Source organism: Tigriopus californicus, chromosome 5, assembly GCF_007210705.1.
Source record: "Tigriopus californicus strain San Diego chromosome 5, Tcal_SD_v2.1, whole genome shotgun sequence".
Classification (NCBI taxonomy): domain Eukaryota; kingdom Metazoa; phylum Arthropoda; class Copepoda; order Harpacticoida; family Harpacticidae; genus Tigriopus; species Tigriopus californicus.
The window spans coordinates 8,781,702-8,801,962 of record NC_081444.1 but is presented as its reverse complement, the minus strand read 5'-3'; the positions used below and the strand labels follow the sequence as shown (position 1 = coordinate 8,801,962).

General features: G+C 44.8%; 4 protein-coding genes across 4 annotated transcripts in view; all 4 read left to right on the top strand.

Moving 5' to 3' along the window:
• LOC131881094 (E3 ubiquitin-protein ligase listerin-like) overlaps positions 1–2,621 on the top strand; it is a gene marked incomplete in the record, with an annotated part of 34,162 nt that extends 31,541 nt beyond the window's left edge. Inside the window, 2 exon segments of the mRNA XM_059227863.1 lie at positions 1,968–2,156; positions 2,246–2,621. Coding sequence (XP_059083846.1) covers positions 1,968–2,156; positions 2,246–2,479 — 423 coding nt within the window.
• A 3,673-nt stretch (positions 2,622–6,294) lies between these two features.
• LOC131881101 (uncharacterized) lies at positions 6,295–7,308 on the top strand. The gene is made up of 3 exons (XM_059227871.1): positions 6,295–6,436; positions 6,606–6,758; positions 6,827–7,308. Exons 2-3 carry the CDS (start codon positions 6,627–6,629, stop codon positions 7,103–7,105), a joined length of 411 nt encoding a protein of 136 aa, XP_059083854.1. The 5' UTR covers positions 6,295–6,436; positions 6,606–6,626; the 3' UTR covers positions 7,106–7,308.
• A 5,972-nt stretch (positions 7,309–13,280) lies between these two features.
• Positions 13,281–14,769, top strand: LOC131881099 (uncharacterized; the record flags this gene model as incomplete). The annotated part of the gene is given in 3 exon segments (XM_059227868.1): positions 13,281–13,545; positions 13,628–13,899; positions 14,503–14,769. Coding segments are annotated over 3 exon segments (548 nt in total), but the record flags the coding sequence as incomplete, so codon positions are not given.
• A 1,236-nt stretch (positions 14,770–16,005) lies between these two features.
• LOC131881095 (exportin-7-like) overlaps positions 16,006–20,261 on the top strand; it is a 6,640-nt gene continuing 2,384 nt past the window's right edge. The window contains exons 1-13 of the mRNA XM_059227865.1: positions 16,006–16,793; positions 17,003–17,118; positions 17,241–17,538; positions 17,626–17,850; positions 17,926–18,030; positions 18,100–18,353; positions 18,433–18,714; positions 18,774–18,970; positions 19,059–19,207; positions 19,292–19,458; positions 19,521–19,721; positions 19,824–19,977; positions 20,054–20,261. Coding sequence (XP_059083848.1) covers positions 16,686–16,793; positions 17,003–17,118; positions 17,241–17,538; positions 17,626–17,850; positions 17,926–18,030; positions 18,100–18,353; positions 18,433–18,714; positions 18,774–18,970; positions 19,059–19,207; positions 19,292–19,458; positions 19,521–19,721; positions 19,824–19,977; positions 20,054–20,261 — 2,464 coding nt within the window. The 5' untranslated portion in view covers positions 16,006–16,685. The remainder of the gene's footprint in view (positions 16,794–17,002; positions 17,119–17,240; positions 17,539–17,625; positions 17,851–17,925; positions 18,031–18,099; positions 18,354–18,432; positions 18,715–18,773; positions 18,971–19,058; positions 19,208–19,291; positions 19,459–19,520; positions 19,722–19,823; positions 19,978–20,053) is intronic.

The window sequence follows — 20,261 nt, the reverse complement described above, 5'->3', positions numbered from 1 at the left end:
TATTAAAGTTAATAGGATGCCAAGTTGTTAAGAGTTTGCATGCTACATGTTTTGCTATTAAAAGACATGTTATGTTCGATGGCTTGCCTCGGTGTGCTTGCACCTTTGAATTTGTCGGTAGGAGGAGAAAATCTAAAAAAATGGAGAAAAAGAGACACTGGGTACAGATATCCCAAACTTCCTTTCAATTTTGAATGTAATTTTTCGAACGATGTAGTTGTGATATAGATTTCACTTGGGTTCTTTGTCATTCAATTTGCCGCCCTCTGCTTGCAAAAGGAAACCTGTAAGTAGGCCTCTCCCAAGTATTTTTCTGATGTTGGGAAGATTTTCGAGAGCTTTGAGCACGTTAGACAGATTTGCCTTGTTAGCCAGACCATCCATAATTATACAATCTATACAATAGAGGAGCACGAGGACAAAAACATGGATTGGTGAGAGAACTCAACATTCGCGGCACAAAATCTCCTAAATAATACACCTGATTCGTCAAGATTTGTTCAAAGATATTTTCGTATTTATATTTTTTCCCTTGGTTTTGATATGAAATATTTCCTTTGACATTGTTTTCCTTGACAAATTATGATTGGGATGGCGTAGCCACAAATGTCTAGAATGGGTGTATTAGTAATTTAGTATGCGACTCTCCTTCTGTCCCTGGATTTCATTTGATGGTTACGATGTTGATTCAGGATCTAGAGGGACACTCCAAAGGTACCTGTTCCGGCCCTAAAATCTTATCTTGGTCAATAATTAATGACTCGAAGCTGAAGTAAAAAAGGCTAATAGTAATAAGTAACACTAAAGAAACAAAATGAAAAGAAGAAACGACAAAATGGTAAAAGGGGGAGAGTACAGGGAAGGGTTTGTGGGTGCCAGTTTAGTCATTTTGTATGTTATCTTTTGCAGATGTAGTCACCAGCTGAATAACACTCAGTTGTTAATGCATTCTTCCTTATACTTTGATCAAAACAACTTACACTGAGGTTGAATTCCTCGTACTATTCTATTATTTCAATAGAAAGGGTAATGATGGGTGAGTTTAAATGGCTTTTTTTTCTTTTGGAATGTGTCCCATGACGTCGTTTTTGAAGTGCCATACTCGAGTTTTATCAATTTTTTATCTGAGGATTTGTTTAATACAAGATTTTTGTTCCAGTGAATAGTTTTTCTGCTTCTCTTTTCTTACGAGCAGTTGCAATTCATTATCAAACTATGTTTGTAGGTATGAAGCTAAATGAGATGAGAGAGATGGGTGACAAAAAGGAGGCTCAAATAATGGCCAGTCCATCTGGTTGAGTGAAAGGAACGTGTTCAGCCCAGATGTCAGTAGGTTGGCCTCGTTTAGCTGTTCGGTGACAAATGGGTTATTCAACCCTAAGCCTTCAGCGTGTCTCTGGACTCTTCTTAACGGCTTATTTTTTTGTAAGTCGAGGAGACTCTCGCAAGGTTAGGGTGAAGAATGGCTAAGGGCACCAACTTTGTCAACTCCAAACCATGACATCATCACTTTTAAACCTACCTCCCAACGCACCAATGCATTGTAGACAAAAATGCGTATTGTGATTTTTTTGTTGAAAAAAACCAGGCCAGCAATTGAAAAATGCCCAATTGAGATCCACCGCGAGTGTGATTCCGAGGACAGTGTAACAAAGCTGATGCACTCCCCGATTTGAAAAAGGATTCGACTTTCATTCCGGTTTTTTTGCGGACTTCCTTACCGCTACCGGGATTGGAATCCGTTTGAAATCGTTGCAACCTTGGCCAGGATTATCCATGGACTTTTAAACATTCAAATAGAAGCCAGCTTAGGATTATTAGAAAGGTTAAACCTAACACCAATCAATTATTAAGAAGTGATCCATTTTCTCTGTGAGATCCTCAGTTCAACCAGTATGAACATCATGGAGCAGTGATCCATTTTCTCTGTGAGATCCTCAGACCAACCAGTATGATTATCTTTTCAGATCAAGGTGCGACCTTCGGTTCGCGAAGTAGTGGCTGTGTACACAGTGGACGACGGCAGTATTGAATTGGTGGTCATTCTACCCACAAACTTTCCGTTGGGTCCCGTCAAGGTGGAAAGTGGGAAATGGGTCGGGGTGGGATCCTCTCAATGGAGGACCTGGATGCTTCAACTCACCAACTTCCTACAGGTTAGCTGGCAATCACCGGATAATGATAACTCGAATGTTCGTGAAGTCAGCTTCTAGGAGTTACTAACTAACCTCCGACCTTATTTCAGAACCAAGACGGCTCCATTCTGGACAGTTTGAACGTTTGGAAGAAGAACGTGGACAAGCGTTTCGAGGGCGTGGAGGAGTGTTACATCTGCTTCTACGTCCTCCATGGGACCAACCACAAATTGCCCAAGTTGGCGTGTCGAGCTTGTAAGAAGAAGTTCCACTCGGCGTGTCTGTACAAGTGGTTTTCCACCAGTAACAACTCCACCTGTCCCTTATGCCGCAGCCTTTTCTGAAGGGAAGGCCCACCACCACCAGGACCGTCTATGTGTGTTGGCGTGTGTTTAGGCCTCGGGCGCGGGCGGGGAGGAAATGTGGTGTGTTAGCACAGTGATTTCATATGGAAGAATGAAAATAAAGCGCCACTTGTCTCTTGTACTGCATAGGTCCTGATCAATCGTTGCTCTCAAAGGGTTTGAACTCTTGGCACATTTTTCAATACATTCTTGATCCTAAATTGGAATGCCGAGATCGGGTTTTGCACAAAAAAAGGAATGTTGAGAGATACTGCATGAGCGAGTGTTGCTAAAAGAATGTCCACAGTGTCGGAAATCAGACCGCAATCTGAGTTGCAATTACTGCTAAAACACATCTGAGCCAACAGTTGGGCAAGTATTTCTTGCTTCTTTCTGGATTCCGTCATGGCTAAGGAATTTTCTCCGTTTTCTCTCTGTCACGAAATTGTCCGAGTCCGAGGCGAACGAAAGAACAATTGAATACCATCAAATGAGGTGTTTGATGTGCAAGTGTCGGGTTATCTGTCATTTATACATGCTTGCAGCTCTGAATGGGCTTGAGTACGGACACGTAGGTACGTTATTGATACAGATCATTTTCTCGCATTCGTCCAATCAGTTTAGTTGTGCTGGATGAAACACTTTCTTTTGTTGTTGGGGTGTGAGGCAAGAAAGAGGTGACAGAACAATGACTGAGCCCGTATTCGCCATACATCCGCATACACCATTCCCTCCCTCCCTACCTACCTACCTACCTACCTACTGACGTACGTGTGTACGGTGTGTACCTTATCTAGAGGACACATCTCGTAGAACGGTTAAGGTTCGTCAAGTCCCGGTGTTGAAGGATAGAGCTGTCGAAGGACACAAAACACTTTCTCTTTGCGTATTGTCCAGATTGACGGCCACCTCTTGGCCATTTTGAAGGGGAAATAATTGCTTTCCTGAAAAATTGGAGAGTTCACTCAGATCTGGCTTGGTATAATCGACGTAAACTTACGGTCGCTCCTTGTGAGCCCATGAGTTCGGTCGGAACTCAGAAGAGCTTGTGCTGCTCAAGCGCATGATTAACCCGACCCCACCATTGATATATAGAGGTCTCGTCGGAAATGAGGGGAATCCACTTGTAAAATAAAGAAGAAGAAGAACAACAACAACAAGATAGTTCGTTCGGCTCTTAGGAACTGTCGCACCCGATCTGTGTTTCTATTCGACACGGTACTTTCAGTCCTGACAAACACAGACTTCAAAGCCACTGGCTACAATATTGTAACGTGTGTGTTGGCTCCATCCACTCATTGCGTGTACATATACATATATACATACGTCTATGTAGTACCTATAATGTGTGTGCACCACTGAACACAACGCGAAAACTGTTGAAGTAGGGGGTTACTATGAATAAGAGCCGGCTGTCGTGGGAAATGAGCTTAGAGATGATTTGTGACTTTCTGACCAGCCAAAGATGGACAATTATTGTCCTTGTACAGTCAATCAGTGTGTCTGTGTGTGTGTGCTAGTGTTGTGTATGTATGGGCTTCCTACCGGGATACCAGACTCTGTTTTCGGTGCGCTCTGTACTATGTACCTACGTATATTCGAGTAAATGGAAGAAATGTGTGATGGAAGGCTTGCTGGAACTTGCAAAGACATCACACATCAGATCATGATGCTCGACAAGGACTGACCGGGACCGGTGAGCTCGCCCCATGATCTAGAAAACCCCAGGAGAGCAAGCCAAGAGAGGATCCACAAGACTGGGCACATCGAGTAATCAAGTCCATATCCGATTAGTCTTGGATCTTAATACCCGCACTAATCAATTTCGAGCGGTCATGACAAAGGCACTCTGGCCCCCGTGCTCATTTCGTATCTATCAATACATCTATGATCCATCCATTCATCCATCCTTTCGGTTATCTTTCTTTTGTCCCCAAAACGTGAAGGCTTTGGCCTTGGCCGCCTTGGCCGCCTTGGCCGCCTTGGCGTACCCACTGCCGCCATTGCCCCAGGGGCCAAAAAGCGAACTCTCCGAGGAGACGGACCATCCCCAGGTCAATTCGAGGGGACAAAGACAAGGCTAGAGAAGGCATATGGCATATACGTATTGTAATTCCACCATTCCGATCGGACTCGATGATAGCACACCGATGTAATCAACATATTTCGATAGTGTTGGAATGCGCATTCACACTAACATGACAAACGAAGGCAAGTGTCAGACTGAATGACTCTACGTACGAGTACATACCTACACGTATATATGCAGGAGTGCACGGCATACTCAGGTCACAATTGAGTCACCTTATTTAATTAATCTCAGGTCAGAAACACGCCCTAAATTAACCAGGTTGGACATTTCTATCCCGTGGCTCTTTCGGTCTGTTCCACGTATTAGTAAAACTCAATGGGGAACATCCCGTTACGATGTAAGCTACAAATCAAATTAGTTTTTTTTTGTCTTCGGCCGGACACACACGCTCTCGATCTCTACGAGCTTTCATCAAACTTCCTCGCAGAGTCTGGAAGATTCCTATCACAAAAAAAAAGTTTTTGAATTCCGAACAAAATGAAAGAGTTCCGTAAGTTGGACAAACTATGCATCTTGAAGTACTATCGATTCGATCGATGCTGGGATATTAAGCAGTCCGCCAAACAGCCTGAGGTTATATATTTCCTTGCACTCTGTTTCACTCAGATCATCTCAAATCTCTTGTTATTTCGTTGCCCATCATGTTTGACTAACATGTTGAAGTTGTAGGCACATAATCGGCGGGCTTGGAGCGGGAGGAAAAGGTTTCTTCGAGTTTTGGAGCACAAGCTTGGCAGGAATATCTCCTCGAAATCCTAGTAAAAAACCTACATGATGATCTGCGTTCTCTCCAATAATGGTTGCTATCAGTATTATGTGGAAAAAGTATATACATACTTAACGTGTATGCATCGCCATATAAAAAGGTAGTAGTTCGTTGGCAGTACACATCACTACTTGTACATGGAACCTGGAATTCCAAGCAGGAATCTTGAGAATGCAGCCAAGTGGGCACGCAAGAGAAGGGCAACGAATCGAGAAAAAGCGGAAAATTAAAGACTACCTTCAAACGAAATTCACACCTAACTCCCAAGCTCGCTGGCTGCCTTTGTCCTTCTCTCAGGTGGGTGCACAAGTGCACATTCACGACATTTGCCTGCACCAGGGTCCAACTCCGATCCATCGATCCTATTATCCTCTGTTCCCGTGGCACTGATCAGCTGTACTACATCATGCATGATGTGGAGAAACGGAGCGTTCTGGCGCAACAACACTCGATGAATCGAATGACTCGGCTTATTTGAGTGACGGATCTCCCTCGCCATCCCAATGGCCATCCCAATCGCAACGAGTCCGAGGCAACAGGAGTCTCACCTTTGGCACAAGCAATTATCAGGACCGAGTAGTTTCCATTTCTTCACAATGAGGATCGATCCGCATACATGTGCCCAGTCATTTGTACTTGATCAAAGTCGTAGGGTGCACGCAAGCATGGGCCATGAAGGCACACATACAGGCACACAAGTCGAAAAAACGGGCTAAGAATCGCCACCGAAAACGACAGAAACTTAGTCACCTGCAGTATATATGTGCACGTGTAGAAACCTACCGCCATGAGCTGTACTCCTCTGGTTGATGCTCGACGTGGGAACCCTAGTCGTGGGTATAAAGAAACGAAAAAAATGTTGGGTGGGTATATTGTACACTGTACGTATAGGATGATGTCAAGCCCAACGCGTTCGGCTCCAAGAAACGGGGGGAAACAACGAAAAAAGGAACGAAAGAAGGACCGAATGAACAGGCCGGTTCCGCTCCGTTTTACTCCAAATCTGTCGACCTAAACGAGAAGCGAGCGAACAAAGAATTCAATGTCAAACGACGGGTCGAGGTGAACACTTACACATACATACTTCCTCATCAAGAAGGTGAGATCAGTCCCATCAATGCACTACTAGCATATACTTTGGTTATCCTGCTTTGGGTAACTTGTCATGCATACCTCATGATGGGTTGGTTGGCTTGTTTGGCTTGTTTCGCGCTTATGGTTCTAGCATGCAGATTGTGTGAACCGCTTGCTTGTTCCACTTCTTCCAGCCGTCAAGTGAATCACCCACCATGAGTGCCAACTTCCGACTTCCGCCCACGCCGAGTTTTACCTGCTCCAAATACCTTCGCTATGGAGTGGTGGAAGTCAAACCCTTTGAACCTGGACAACGATATCGCAGCAGAAAGGACATGGAAAATACGGTGAGTGTGTTGAGTGTCTATTCCTGGCAAACATACCTACCACCCATCCACATGTGGTTGTTCTTTAGATTCGAGGCTATCGGTCGTTGTCCCAAGGAATTCGGGAAACCTCGGTGGAAATTGGGAATAACCGGAAGCGAATGCAATCGGTGGATCGGCATGTGTTGCCTCAGCTCGCGTTTCACAACTCCACGGTGAGCTATTCCTCACAGAGAATGAGCGGAAATGCCTGGAGCCATCGATACGATTACAACCGGAAGGCGTTTCCCCCCATTGGGAAAGCCATGACCTCGGAGCCTGGAATGAAGCACGCCTATCGGTACTTTGGAACCCGACCCACGGAATGAACCGATACGCATCCGTCGGGATCTCATGGGCTGGACAATGGACTATCGGCGATCCGACCAGGATCCATTGTATGGCCAATGAATTGATGGTCTATGGTCATCCCATCCCTCGATGGTTGTTGAAACTGCAAATAAGCAGTATTACACTGTACCACGTACGACAGACATCACGCTCAATACAATCAGAAACCGCGAAAAATGAAGGGCCCTTGCGTACTTTGTTCCTAACCTAACTGCTTTCTTTGAGCTTGAGCAATCTGTTCACTCTGATGGTCAACTCGAGAATAATAGTGGTTGACTTGACCAGTCCACGGGCGGAGTGACGGGAAATGACCCTCGATGAGAAGTAAATGTAGAGATTTGTTCGAGTGAAAATGCTCTCAACCATTTGCACAGCTTAAATGTCGAGGGTGAAGGAGCACGATGATGGGGATATGATGGGTGAGCACATGCACACAAAGTTCAGTACTATATCTTAGTTCTCAACCAACGTAAAGGACATGCCTTGGAATCTCGAATGGATCTGTTGCAGAAAGTTTCAAGAGCAAAGAGAGTGAATCCTATTTTGCATCTCCATCAAAACTAATCATAAAAATGTGGCTAGTACGTGATATGATTGGTCGGCCATCAACTACTCTTGGAACACGTTCTGTCGGGATTTTCTTGGCAACTTGCACAATCTAGGCCACACCTGGTCTTGGCAACCCAGCTCAAAGTTTGCCATAGAAGAAGTTGAAGAAATCCCTTCGTTCTCCTCCTGATGGTTATGCTTCAGTACACACGGCACATATGCTTGAGGATCCAGCTCTTTTTCTCGGCTAGGTTTTGCTCATAGATTTGAGATCTGAAGAATACCCTAGAAATGTTCTGATGAGTTAAGCATTTTGCATGTTGAGTGCTGAGCAGAGTACATGTACATACGATCCCGGCAAAATTCGTGTATGCTGCGGCATGAGGAAGTCCTCATCGAGATTGTCATCACATAATTGGCGTAAAATTGTTTCAGAGCCTTGATTTCGACACATGCCACCATGCCCGTCCATGAGTGAAGACATTCGTTTTCATTGCGTTCTTTCTCGAATGCAATTTGAGTGGAACCATGCGAATTAAACGATCATTCAGCAGAATAATACAACGTAGAAGTGCACCTCAATTCCGTTCACAGCCTGTTAGTAGAAAAGACGGAGGATCTGCATAGTACAGAACAGACAGATCTACCTACGAATATGATTCTACCCCAAAAGCGTACACTTCACAAACTTTCTTCATATTGCTACGTTCTTTTACCACCGATCAAGTAAAAGATAATTGTATGAATATAAAAAAACTGTCATACTGTTTGTACCTTTTTCTCAGTTATTTCAACAGAACCCCACACCTTGGGCGAGTAAGATGGAGCTGAATTCAATTACCAAAGCTTTGTCTCGTACCCTGAAGGTAAACTAGCTTATTGCAATTTCTACGTACGTAAGTATGTCGGTTCCAAATGGCCTGTTGCCTGCAGAGTAGCACCAAAGGTCCTATGGGGAATTTCGCTGAAAAGTGAATGAATAATGTTTTCACATTCCAAATAGTTGCAAAAAAAAAGTGTACGCAGAGCGTTACTCAAAATTGCGTGGGTCAACTTTAATTCTGTTACGTTTCCAGTTTTGATAGCATGAAGTCAGTGTTCAAAACTGGACTGCAGTGCCATCTAAAAAATCACAAGAACTAGTCAATTCTGGGTCCGTGGGGTTTGCTTGGAGACCGTTGGACACTGTTTTTTTGTGCTGCCTTGGCTTCTACCATTCACCTGGACCTGGCACCAGAAAAAAATCATTTCACTACCGTTTTCAATCAATTAATGAGCACATTTTGAGTCTTACCGGGGCAACTATGAGACTCGAAATCAAATGATGGATAGGGTCCAAGGGCAAAATTGCCTCTAAGTGAAAACAAGCTCAAAATTGTTAATGCTTTATTTTAGCTATTGTTTTTAGTCTGTAACCGACCAACAGGGCCGTTTGTGGCTATCAATTGCTGGAAGAGGGCTTAATTATACCAAGTCGAGGTAATTTCACAAAAACCGTAGTTCCAAATTCTGGATAGAAACCCCCAAATATTATCATTTGTCATTCAAAGCGTGTCTTCCAACGCATTACAATAACTGGGTTTCGGTGATTTGTCGGAACTTCTATCCACATGGGGAGAATGTATTTTCATGCAAAACTCTTTACGATTCAAAAGGCGTTCGCCAATTTTGATCTCAATCAGCCATAAAGGATTTAGGTGTAGTCCTCCCAAAAAATGGAAAGTTCGATGAGCATATCCAGTTGAAAGTTGGTAAAGCTTTTCAAACATGTGGTTGGATATATCGCACGTTTAAGTCCAGAGACAGCATCACGATGCTAACTCTGAACAAGTCGATTGTTCAGCCGCATCTTGAATATGCCTCACCCATTTGGGCTCCAATGAGTTCAGCAGGTTTACAAAAGATTGAACAGGTCCAAAGATATTTTACTAATATTATTGAAGGTGTGAGAGAACTCTCGTATTGGAAGAGATTAGAAAGGTCAGGATTGTACAGTATTCAGAGAAGATATGAAAGGTATTTGATACTGTGAGTTTTCAGGAGCATCCATGAGATTTTGTCCCAACCTAGGATTTAGGAGGGTCAATTGCAGTGACCGTAGAGGCTGAATGTGCATTTTGAGAGCACCTTCAAGCGCTCGAAAATCCAGGCTAGTTGAAACAATGAATTCCAACACTGTTCTTTCTCGGGCTCCTTCATTGTTCAATTTACTGCCTTCAAATATTCGTAGGGCGTATGTAGGTGTTGATCCAGTAGCAGGATTCAAGTCAGACTTGGACAAGTTTTTGACTCAAATTCTCGATCAACCTTATATTCAAGGGTTAGCCAGATCAGCAGCTCTAATTCGTTGGTCGATCAAATCAAATATGAAAATAAAAGTTAAGTAAGACTAATACATTTTTCGTCTTGAAATATTGAGACTCCAATGGTAATATCTTTTCGTGGTGCAGCCTTATTCAAATTGTGCCCTCCCTGGTTTGAGTTTTAAATGCTCAAAACTTTTGACATATGTTGAAGTTCAATTGAGATCAAACCTAACCAATACTTTCTGAATCTACCACTGAGTCAGCCTGTGTGAAGAGAAATTTATTTGATGGATTGGGATGGAACTGCTTATTTTCCTGCACACCCGTGGCTGTTCAGTGGTGACGTCGTCCTTGCCTAACCTAATCTTAAGCTTTGCACTATCTGTTGCAAGGATTCCTACAATACTGGGCTTGGATGCAAGGGCTCTATCCTTCCGGGGCTTGCATGCAAACTTTACAAATCAGATTGAGATTGAAGGAGTAAATAAGAGTTAGATTCTTAAAAAGTGGTACCTTACAACAGTAGGTTAGCCACCTGAGGGCGATTCTTTTCATCCAGTCAAAAAAAGGAATACTTCATGAAGTGGGAATGATTGGTCAGCAAACTTCGACTCGATGTGATGAATGCATCATCAGATTTCCTTTTAGCTTTTAGGAATTGGTCAAGTATATTTCATTGAGCTGAAATGAAAATAGTGCAGGTAGGCTTCGCAGCCTTGCCATGCAATCTTGAGTGATTTCCTGCATATAGTTTGAACCAGATATTGGCACGAAGATAAGTGTCTCCCTTATATAATTTTTGATTGTATTCTTTTGATCTTTTCTTGCTAATGCATGAAGGGTAACCTCACAGCATTATTGAAATGAGCGATGACCCATGAGACACCGTACGAATGTATTTCGTCTTCGAAATAACATTCGGCGAATTAGAGTGTGCAGAATTGGATTATACGTATTCATATGTATATGTATTCATATGGGTGGTTTGAGTATGCATGAAGAAATATGAGCATTTGTCTTAGCGAGTAGTTCAGGTCGCTAGATCGACCATCAAATCCTGCACATTTCCCCAATACATGTAGAACTTTAAGTTAGCCAGGTACGGTACGTGACTAAGGGTTCTTGGGAATTGATACATTTAAGTAGACAATATTTTTCTCTTTACATTCAATGTGCAATGAAGAACCTGATTTTCATTCAGAGACATTAAGGATTCAGTCTCTGAACTAACGCTCCCAACTTCCGCGTCCAGATTGGTTGCGATTGCTTTAGGGAGTAAAGCGGTGTTTAAGGATTGCAAAGACCAGTAAATCATCAGCCAGAGTTCTTCCTTTTTTACGGCCAATATTAATTAACACCTGCCTGGAATAAGTTGACTCAGGGCCCACTGCTCATTGAAAATGTACCCTTTTCGCTCAGTTCAATCACGGACTTCTAGAAATATGGACTGCGAACGAGCTTCCCGGCAAATCAGCCTGCTCTTGGTCATAGCCACTCTGAGCCACTTTTCGAATTAAAGTAATAAAAATAAGAAACGTAGATCTCTTCAATTAACGGTAGGTGAATTTTATATCATTGACATGCAAAGTCAATCGTTTCAAAGTTATGTTGTCAAAAGCTTATGTAGCTGACCAAGAGCAGGTCGAAAATTCAAATTTTATGTAGTGTTTACTACATAACTTTGAACATGTCTCCTGAGTTCCCTAAGCATAGGTTTGGGCTCAAACTTGGCTGAGTTCATCTATTCAATCGTATGAAGTGCTTATTTGGAATAAGATGAGCGGTTTAGAAGGTAAGATATTTTTGCTTCCGTTTGCAGTCCATATCTCTAGAAGTCCGTGGTTCAATACAACCAATATGATATTGGCAGTGCCGTTCTTTGTTGTGTAAACCTCTTATCTATTTTGAACCAACCAAGCGTTGCGTCAAATACGCTTTGAGAAAAACCAACAATTCAATTTTCAACCTTTGACTCAAGTAAAATGGGATGCAAGCTGTAAAAAGCTTTGGCAAATTGGGTATGCGCCTGCAATTCGAGATAGATATCTAGTTAAAAGCAAAACACATTTAAGCTTTTTTTCTGTTTTATTAAAACTTCAAACAAATATTCCTCAAAGGCCAAACAAAAAAGTTGAACTCGCTCCGTCAATGCAATAAAACTCCTACAGATTGATGTAGCTTAGAACCGAACCTAATTCCGAACGTTTTAGTTTCAGCCAAATAGAGAAAGGGTTTTCCATTCTCCAAGTTTTGAGCAAATAATGCATTGTTTCGTCATTCTCGTGGACATGTAGCAGTATATTAAAATTAGACAACGGCAGACTTGGAATAGCAAAAACATTCGGACAAATATCAATAATTTGTGACACTCTATTCTAATTAGCCATAGTTAATAATAAGGTAGTAAAGTCATTTTGAAACCCGCAGGATCACTCCTCAGATAAGAGTTTGACGACAAACTAATTTCGTTACGTAGTCATTTTTCTATAATCTTGCCTAAGTCCTTTGCATTTTGGTAGAGGCTACGTGACAAAACAACCTTAATATAAGCATTACAAAAGGCTACTAGAGACGTGAGTTCTTAAAAAAAAAACTGGTACTTAAAAGATAGGAAATGTCAAACATTTTTTTGAACCATCTTTTTTGTACTAGTCCAGTTCGGAAAATTAATATTCTCAAGTCCCTCGGCAAGAATATATTGGTACAAAAAACGACTTCAACCCTACGTTCATCTGTCCCGTCCATGTAAGAGTGGCGTATGCCAGAAGCTGTCCTCAAATGCTACCTGCCCGCTGGAACATCAAAATGTTCGGACCACTTCCTAATTCGGAAATACCCTTAATGACCCGTTTGCGTCCAGTTCAAGATACGTACCTATATGTGAACACATCCAAAAAGGGGCAAGCTCAATGCATGTATGTATAGCTCTGAGAAGCTCTTGAGTTCAAGAGGGGGTCCGCTGAACAACACCCATTAGGTTTGTCCGTTGGTACATCCCGTTCATCCGTTCATTTATCCATGTATTCATTGAGCGGGCATCTGAAGGAAAAGGATAGCTCAAGCTGGATTGGGCGTCTCGTGCAAGACACTCGTTTTACTTTTGACGTACGGGATTGCGTACGTAGATAGGAGCGAGAAAGAGCCCTCTGCTATTCGACTCTGCACAGCGGAGATCGGCGTGCCAACGACTATGTTTCCACACACTGAAAAATACGCATGAGTTTGGTGAACAAACCTATTCCCAAAGAGCGCTCCCCTTCTACGAATAGTTTTGACAACGCTCGTAGGAGTTCGACCAATTTTCATGGCTGGGCACGAGACTCAAGACGCTTGAGGAGGAAGATGCCAAGTGATCTGAGTTGCCACATCAAACTCAACCAGGGCAACAGTTTGGTGGGGAAACGATTCCTGTCACAGTGGAATTCGACCATCCGTGGCATAAGAGTTGAAGCTTGAACTTGTGGGTTCACTACATCAGAAGACTTCAACAAAAACTCAGTGCACAGGGATCCCCTTTTTAATCACTTCACGATTGCATTCATTAAACCGTCCTGATGATGAGAGTGAGTTTGTCAACGAACCTCTTTTAGAGGGGCCATGATTCAATACTTTTATTTGACGAGGTGATTGCGTAATGACTTTTAGGAATGGGCCATACACACTTCTCTGTTGGTGTTAATTGTTTTCATCAAGGGAACTTGGGGTTCAGCTCAAGTGGATCAAGAAATTGACGATTATGAGGACCTTCTAGCGGTGGAAAGCAGTTTCAGCTCCAACGAGATCACGCCTCTAAGGGCGATTTTGCCCGTCCCAGAAGGCTTTAACGGTCAACGATTAACTCGTCCTCAATCAAGCGCTTCTATTTCATCTGACAATAGGGCCAGGATAATTCGTCCCGATGGATCGTACACATTCAGGTGAGTTTCATCGACAAATTAAAGGCAAAGCTAGCAAGTCAGTTCCACTTATATCTATTTAATAATAATGATGATGATGATAATCTGGGCTTAAATCATAACCGAAAAGAAGTAGCGCGTGATAGTGACCTTTATCAACAACGTGACTTTCGTAAAAAAAGATGGCCTAAAACTGTAAAAAACAATTTTAAACAATTTTTAACGTTAGCACATATGACGTTAGACAAATGATCGAGGATTAAGGATTGTTTGGTTTCAATCTTTCACTTTTTTCTTTTACCAAACATTTTGACAATCATCCAGCTAGTAACGTTATCCGTCACAGAAAATGTAAAATAATAACTTAGTTGCAGCCTCCCACGATTATTTACTTGATCCCATCAGTAGCAAATAAGCCAGTGCATTTGAGACGGGACTTGTAAAAAAAAATCGGGAAGAAAATTTTTACGTTTTTTTTTTCTCCCGGGCCGAAAAAGGAAAAAAGTGACGGTAATGGGAGGGCTAAAACCCCCAATCTCTTAGCGATACCGGTACTTTTTCAGAAAAGTAACGCGTTACCAGTGGCGTTACTCAAGCCCTAATGATAATGGTAATTTCCTTTAGTTACTCTACGAATGACGGAACCAATCGAGATGAATCTGGCCTTCCCAAGGCGAACGGAGGACACGTCCAATCTGGGGGCTGGTCTTACATTTCACCCGAGGGTCGAACGATATCACTTCAGTTTGAAGCCGACGAGAATGGCTATCGACCAATTGGCGATCATTTACCCACGCCTCCGCCCCTGCCACCCGCACTCCAACGATTTGAAGATGCTAAAGCCGGGCGATTGAACAAGAACGCCCTATCAACACCTTCAAAAATTATACCAAATGGAAGAAATTCAAATTCAAAATTTAACGGGTCTAATCGAAGAGCCCGAAAATTGATCGCTTTCAAAAGACCGTTGGTTAAGCAAGGAGGAAGAATCGCTTTTCAACCCGTGAGGCAATGATAAAAGTCCGTCACGATTCCGATTGATGATTTTGCGTTTGATATGTCAGGATCGATAAAATAAAATAACTTCAAACCATCCCTAGGCTAGGGACTAATTCTGCTTCTGGCGAATCTGGCTGAGCGCTGGCCTCGAAACCAGCGGCTGAGGTGAGGCAATAGGACTTTTTAGACTGGCCAATGGGCCAGTTTCGACGGAAGGGGAATTATTTCGACTGACTTGGACGAATACCCTACATCAATTTGGCTCAAATCGGGGTGAGAGGCACACTTATTTGGACACGTCACTACCTAACTCCCGAAATTACCACCCAAAATTGGAAAAAGGTGAATGGGGGAGTGATTCGAGTCAGCTTGGGCTGGGAACCTCTCCCTCACCAATTCGAATGTCCGTAGCTCACGGAGTCCGGATTGGTGTCCAGACCCGCCGCATCTTCCCGGCGAAATTTAGATGGCAGGAATTTCGGGCCGATTCTGGGTCGTTGGTACAGATCGAGCTCAGGGTGGCCGAGAGATGGACCAGTTAACTCTCCCAATCCCACCCATTTCAAGTGGGCGAGTCCACAAGAATGGCGATGAGACCACGAGTTTCCAGTAAAAATAAATTGGCCAAACAGGTCCAATGTCGGGTGCTGGTCCTGCTGGACCATGCTTTCGATGGAGTGATCAGGCTCTCAATCGAGGGTTTCCATGTCATTCATCGCATGGGATGATCGTTCGTAGGTGTGTGCTTCAAAAGAAACAGAGCCCCATGAGGCAAGGAGTCGGGCTCAAGACTCCGTCCCCGCCCACTCAGGTCTCGATCCGGGTGTAACAGTAGACTGCTCATGGAAATCTTCCGAGTGTGTGCTGTCCGAGGCAGTGGGTCATCCACGGGCTGGTCACACTGTGGGGATGAGTGTGGGGTAGGCTCGGTTGGTGCGCTTTCCTCCTGGCCGCCTGGCCTCTCCTGGTCTTTGGCGGTGTGTACCGTGTGTACGCTTTGTGCGCACTACTTTTAAGTCCATGCATGCCTGTCTGTGTTGTGTGTATGCATTGAAGCAGCCTGGCCTGCTCTGCGGTGTGTGTGTGTGTGTGTGTGTATATATACGGATGTGTGTATGTCGTCTGTCTGTGGGTCCGCTCCTGGTTCGCTCGTTGGCCTCGGCTCTTTGAAGATGGGACATACTGACAAGCACACATACACGTGAAAGAAGCAAGGAAGAAGCAAGGAAAAAGCGAAAAAGCAGAAGAGGAAAGAAGGCCGGACTCGTCCTCACCATCATCATCATCATCATCATCATCGTCGTCGGCGGCGGCGGCGGCCCTTTGAGTTGAAACCCCAAAACACCCACCCCCAATATCGCCCACTACCGACCTACCCTCCGACCCACCTAGCCGCCCATCCAACCCTCCCACCATTTCCATTTCCACGCCCCCAGGTGACTCAACTCATCTTAACCAGACACGCGTTTTTGCGCTTGTCCGTAGGACCGGTGGGCGTTCTGTGACCCACCCCCAGCCCCCGGGGAGATCTATCCGTCCGCATCATCGCGGGCCCTCGGGGATTGGCCTTGAACTTGATCGATCCCCATCCCTGTGATCCCGTTTCCCGGTTGCCACCCGCACCCAAGGCTGGATCAGCGCCCGGGAGGGCCCAACAAACCGAGACAGCCCGAAGCCCAAACCCACCCACGATTGATTGAAGAAGTGGTGGGTGGTGCCACCCTCCCTCCTCTGGCCTGAGGCAGGCATCGCTCAACCCACGCCCACTCTAGGTTGGGAGACTGTCGGTCACGTATCCACTCCCCCCGATGGAAGGCCAACGCCTGGCTGGCAATGGTGGCCCTGGATTGGTCGGCGTGAACCATGTTAACGGTGGACCGGGTCCGGGCGGGGGAGGCGGCAGCGGCGGCCAAGGGGTGAGTGAGACTTGAACACGGAAGCTGAATTAGACTCAATGGGATAGGAGGGATCCGCAACAATGGTCACTTGGTCTGAGGTCGGGCTGGACCCATTTGGGTGGGTGACGGGACCAGGTCCTTGGGCTCTAGGATCCTGATGGCCCTGATGGATGGGGGTGATGTTGAAGATGATGATGACGATAATGATAATCAATTGGTAATTCCAGGACGTGCCGGAGTTGGAGGTACTGTGTAAGCAGCTCTACGAGTCTCAAGATTCGCACACGCGCACCCAAGCCGAAAAAGCCTTAGTCACATTCCAAAACAGCTCATCGCCCGATTGGTAAGCCCCTTTGACCCAACCAGCCAGCCAGCCACCCCTACCGACAGACGGGGTGATGAATCCACCCAAGGCTTTGAGACCCGACTTTTATGAAGTAGTCATATACTGTTTTCTGTTTCCAGCTTGAATCAATGTCAAATGTTGTTGGAACGTGGCAGCTCGCCCTACTCGCAGCTCTTGGCCACCACGACCTTAACCAAATTAATCAGTCGCACGGCCCAAGTATTGTCGTTGGCGCAACGAGTCGATATCCGCAATTATGTCTTGTCTTACCTCTACAACCAACCCAAACTGACGCCGTTCGTGGTCCAAGGTTTGGTCACATTATTTGCCCGGATCACCAAGTTGGGTTGGTTTGACACCCAAGACGAAGACTTTGCTTTCCGGAATGTCATCACCGATATCCATCGCTTTCTTCAGGTAACAACGGTTAACGATCAAGTCGGATTTTTTAACTCGCCCATGGGATAGCCATTGAATTCTTCTTCCTATATTGATTGATATCAGGGCAACGCCGACCATTGCATGATAGGTGTGCAATTGCTCTCCCAGTTGACCTGCGAGATGAACCAGATCAGTGAGGCCGATGCCAACCGATCCCTCACCAAACACCGCAAGATTGCTTCCTCATTTCGAGACACGCAGCTCTTTGCTATCTTCCAATTAGCGTGCCAGCTTTTGCGCACCGCTTACGAAAGCCGGAAAAATCTCAATTTTAACGACGAGTCACAGGTAAGATGGCGGAAAAGCGCCCGTGACCGTGGAGTCGTTGACTTCGGTTCATGACCATCTTGTAACTCATTCTAGCACGAGTTACTGAAGCAACTCCTTCGTCTGGCTCATAACTGTCTCACGTTTGATTTCATCGGGACATCTACGGACGAATCTTCAGATGATCTCTGCACGGTCCAGGTCAGCGAACCTTATGCTCATGCTCTCCTTAGAAGTTCATACGTTTACGGGTCTTCTTTTGCGTTTCAGATTCCCACGTCTTGGCGGCCTGCATTCTTGGAAGTGAGCACATTGCAGTTATTCTTTGACTTATATTCGTCGCTTCCGGTGAGTTTGTCCCCTTTGGCCTTGTCGTGTTTGGTCCAAATTGCATCCGTGCGCCGGTCACTTTTCAATAACGCCGAGCGAGGCAAGTTTCTGAACCAGCTTGTGACCGGTGTTCGGGAGATTCTTCAGAGTCCTAACGGCCTTCAAGACCCTAACAACTATCATGAGTTCTGTCGGTGAGGATGAGCAAACCCATTGGACGTTCAAACTTATGCCGTAGACTAAAGCGTTTTCCTTCTTTTGCTCTCCACATAGATTACTATCCCGGCTCAAGTCAAACTATCAGTTGGGTGAATTGGTGACCGTGGACAATTATCCAGACGCCATTCGCCTGATGGCCAAGTTCACCGTGGAGTCCCTTCAGATGTGGCAGTTCGCACCCAATTCCATTCATTACCTTCTTTCGTTGTGGCAACGCATGGTGGCGTCTGTGCCTTACGTGAAGGCCGCCGAACCCCATCTTCTGGAGACTTATACACCCGAAGTCACACAAGCCTACATCACGTCTCGTCTGGAGTCAGTGGCAGTTGTGATCAGGTATGGAATTGGGATGGGTTCGACATGTCACACTCGTGTGTAATCGCCGTCATGTATAGAGATGGATTGGAGGATCCCTTGGACGATAATGGGATGGTGACCCAACAACTGGATCAGCTCTCGGTGATAGGCAGATGTGAGTACGGAAAGACTTGCCAGCTTCTTGTGCAACTCTTCGACCAATCCGCTGCCTCATATCAAGAAATGATCGCTAGTGCTAACACCACGTCCAAATTAGACGTCACCGTTCAAGAGGGTGAGTCAGCTGGTTGTAGGGTTATTGGGACTTTTTACGCATTCGTGGATCGTGGACTATTAATACACCGCATCTTTTTCGGATCAAGGTCGATTGACTTGGTTGGTGTACATCATTGGATCGGCAGTGGGCGGTCGAATTTCATTCAATAGCAACGATGAGCATGATGCCATGGATGGTGAGCTAGTTTGTCGTGTCCTACAACTCATGAGGCTCACTGACAGTCGTCTAGCGCAAGTACGTACATAAGCGAGTTGTTATTAAATGTCCCTCTTCAAGCCAACACACAAATACTCATTTATTTTACCATCGACGTTTTAGCAAGGGTGCGAGAAACTGGAATTGGCGCTCATGAGCTTCTTCGAGCAATTCCGAAAAATTTACGTGGGAGATCAAGTGCAAAAGACCTCGAAAGTGTATCGAAGATTGTCCGATGTTTTGGGATTGAATGACGAGTCCATGGTGTTATCCGTGATCATCCGGAAAATGTAGGCTGACCCTATAGGTGCCTTTTCATAGATGGCGTTACTTCAATTTGATCGTCTTCTAGCATTACTAACCTGAAATACTGGGGTAGCTCCGAGCAAATCGTTTCCAAAACCCTTCAGCTTCTCTCGGATTTGAGTGTGGGCTATGGAACGGTGAGGAAACTTGTGAAACTAGAAGAGGTGGGATTCCTCCTATCCCATCACACGGCCGAGCACTATCCTTTCCTAGGAGTTAACGTCTCCGTCACAGAAATGAGATGCAGGTAAAGCAGACCCTCTCCACACCACGGCTAGAAGCTGACTTCAGCTTAGTCAAAGTCGAGGATGTCCATTTCATGAGTGGTATTGTTTGGTCTCCCTTCTAGGTCCATGTTTTACACATCTTTGGGCCGGTTACTCATGGTGGATTTGGGGGAAGACGAGGAAAAATTCGACCAATTCATGATGCCGCTGACGCAGGCCTTCGAGACCTTAGGTCGGGTCATGATGAGCTCCAACTCTGGGTACAACTCAGAAGAGGTAAGGGCATACATACCCTAAAGTAAGGGATCGGAATGTTTGACGGGTTCATATTCGTCTTCTTTTCTCACCCTAGGTTCGAAAGTCTGTGATTGGTTTGGCTCGAGATTTGCGTGGCCTGGCACATGCATTTAACACCAAAGTGTCTTACATGATGCTTTTCGAGTGGATCTATCCCCAATATACGCCCATATTGCAAAGGGCGATGGAAATTTGGTTCAGTGATCCACACGTGACCACGCCCGTTTTGAAATTATTCGCTGAGCTGGTTCAAAATCGATCCC

Coding starts and splice junctions, on each gene's coding strand:
- LOC131881101 (XM_059227871.1), top strand. CDS start 6,627: ATGAGTGCCAACTTCCGACTTCCGCCCACGCCGAGTTTTACCTGCTCC. Junction 6,759..6,826: donor GAAAGGACATGGAAAATACG/GTGAGTGTGTTG, acceptor GTTGTTCTTTAG/ATTCGAGGCTATCGGTCGTT.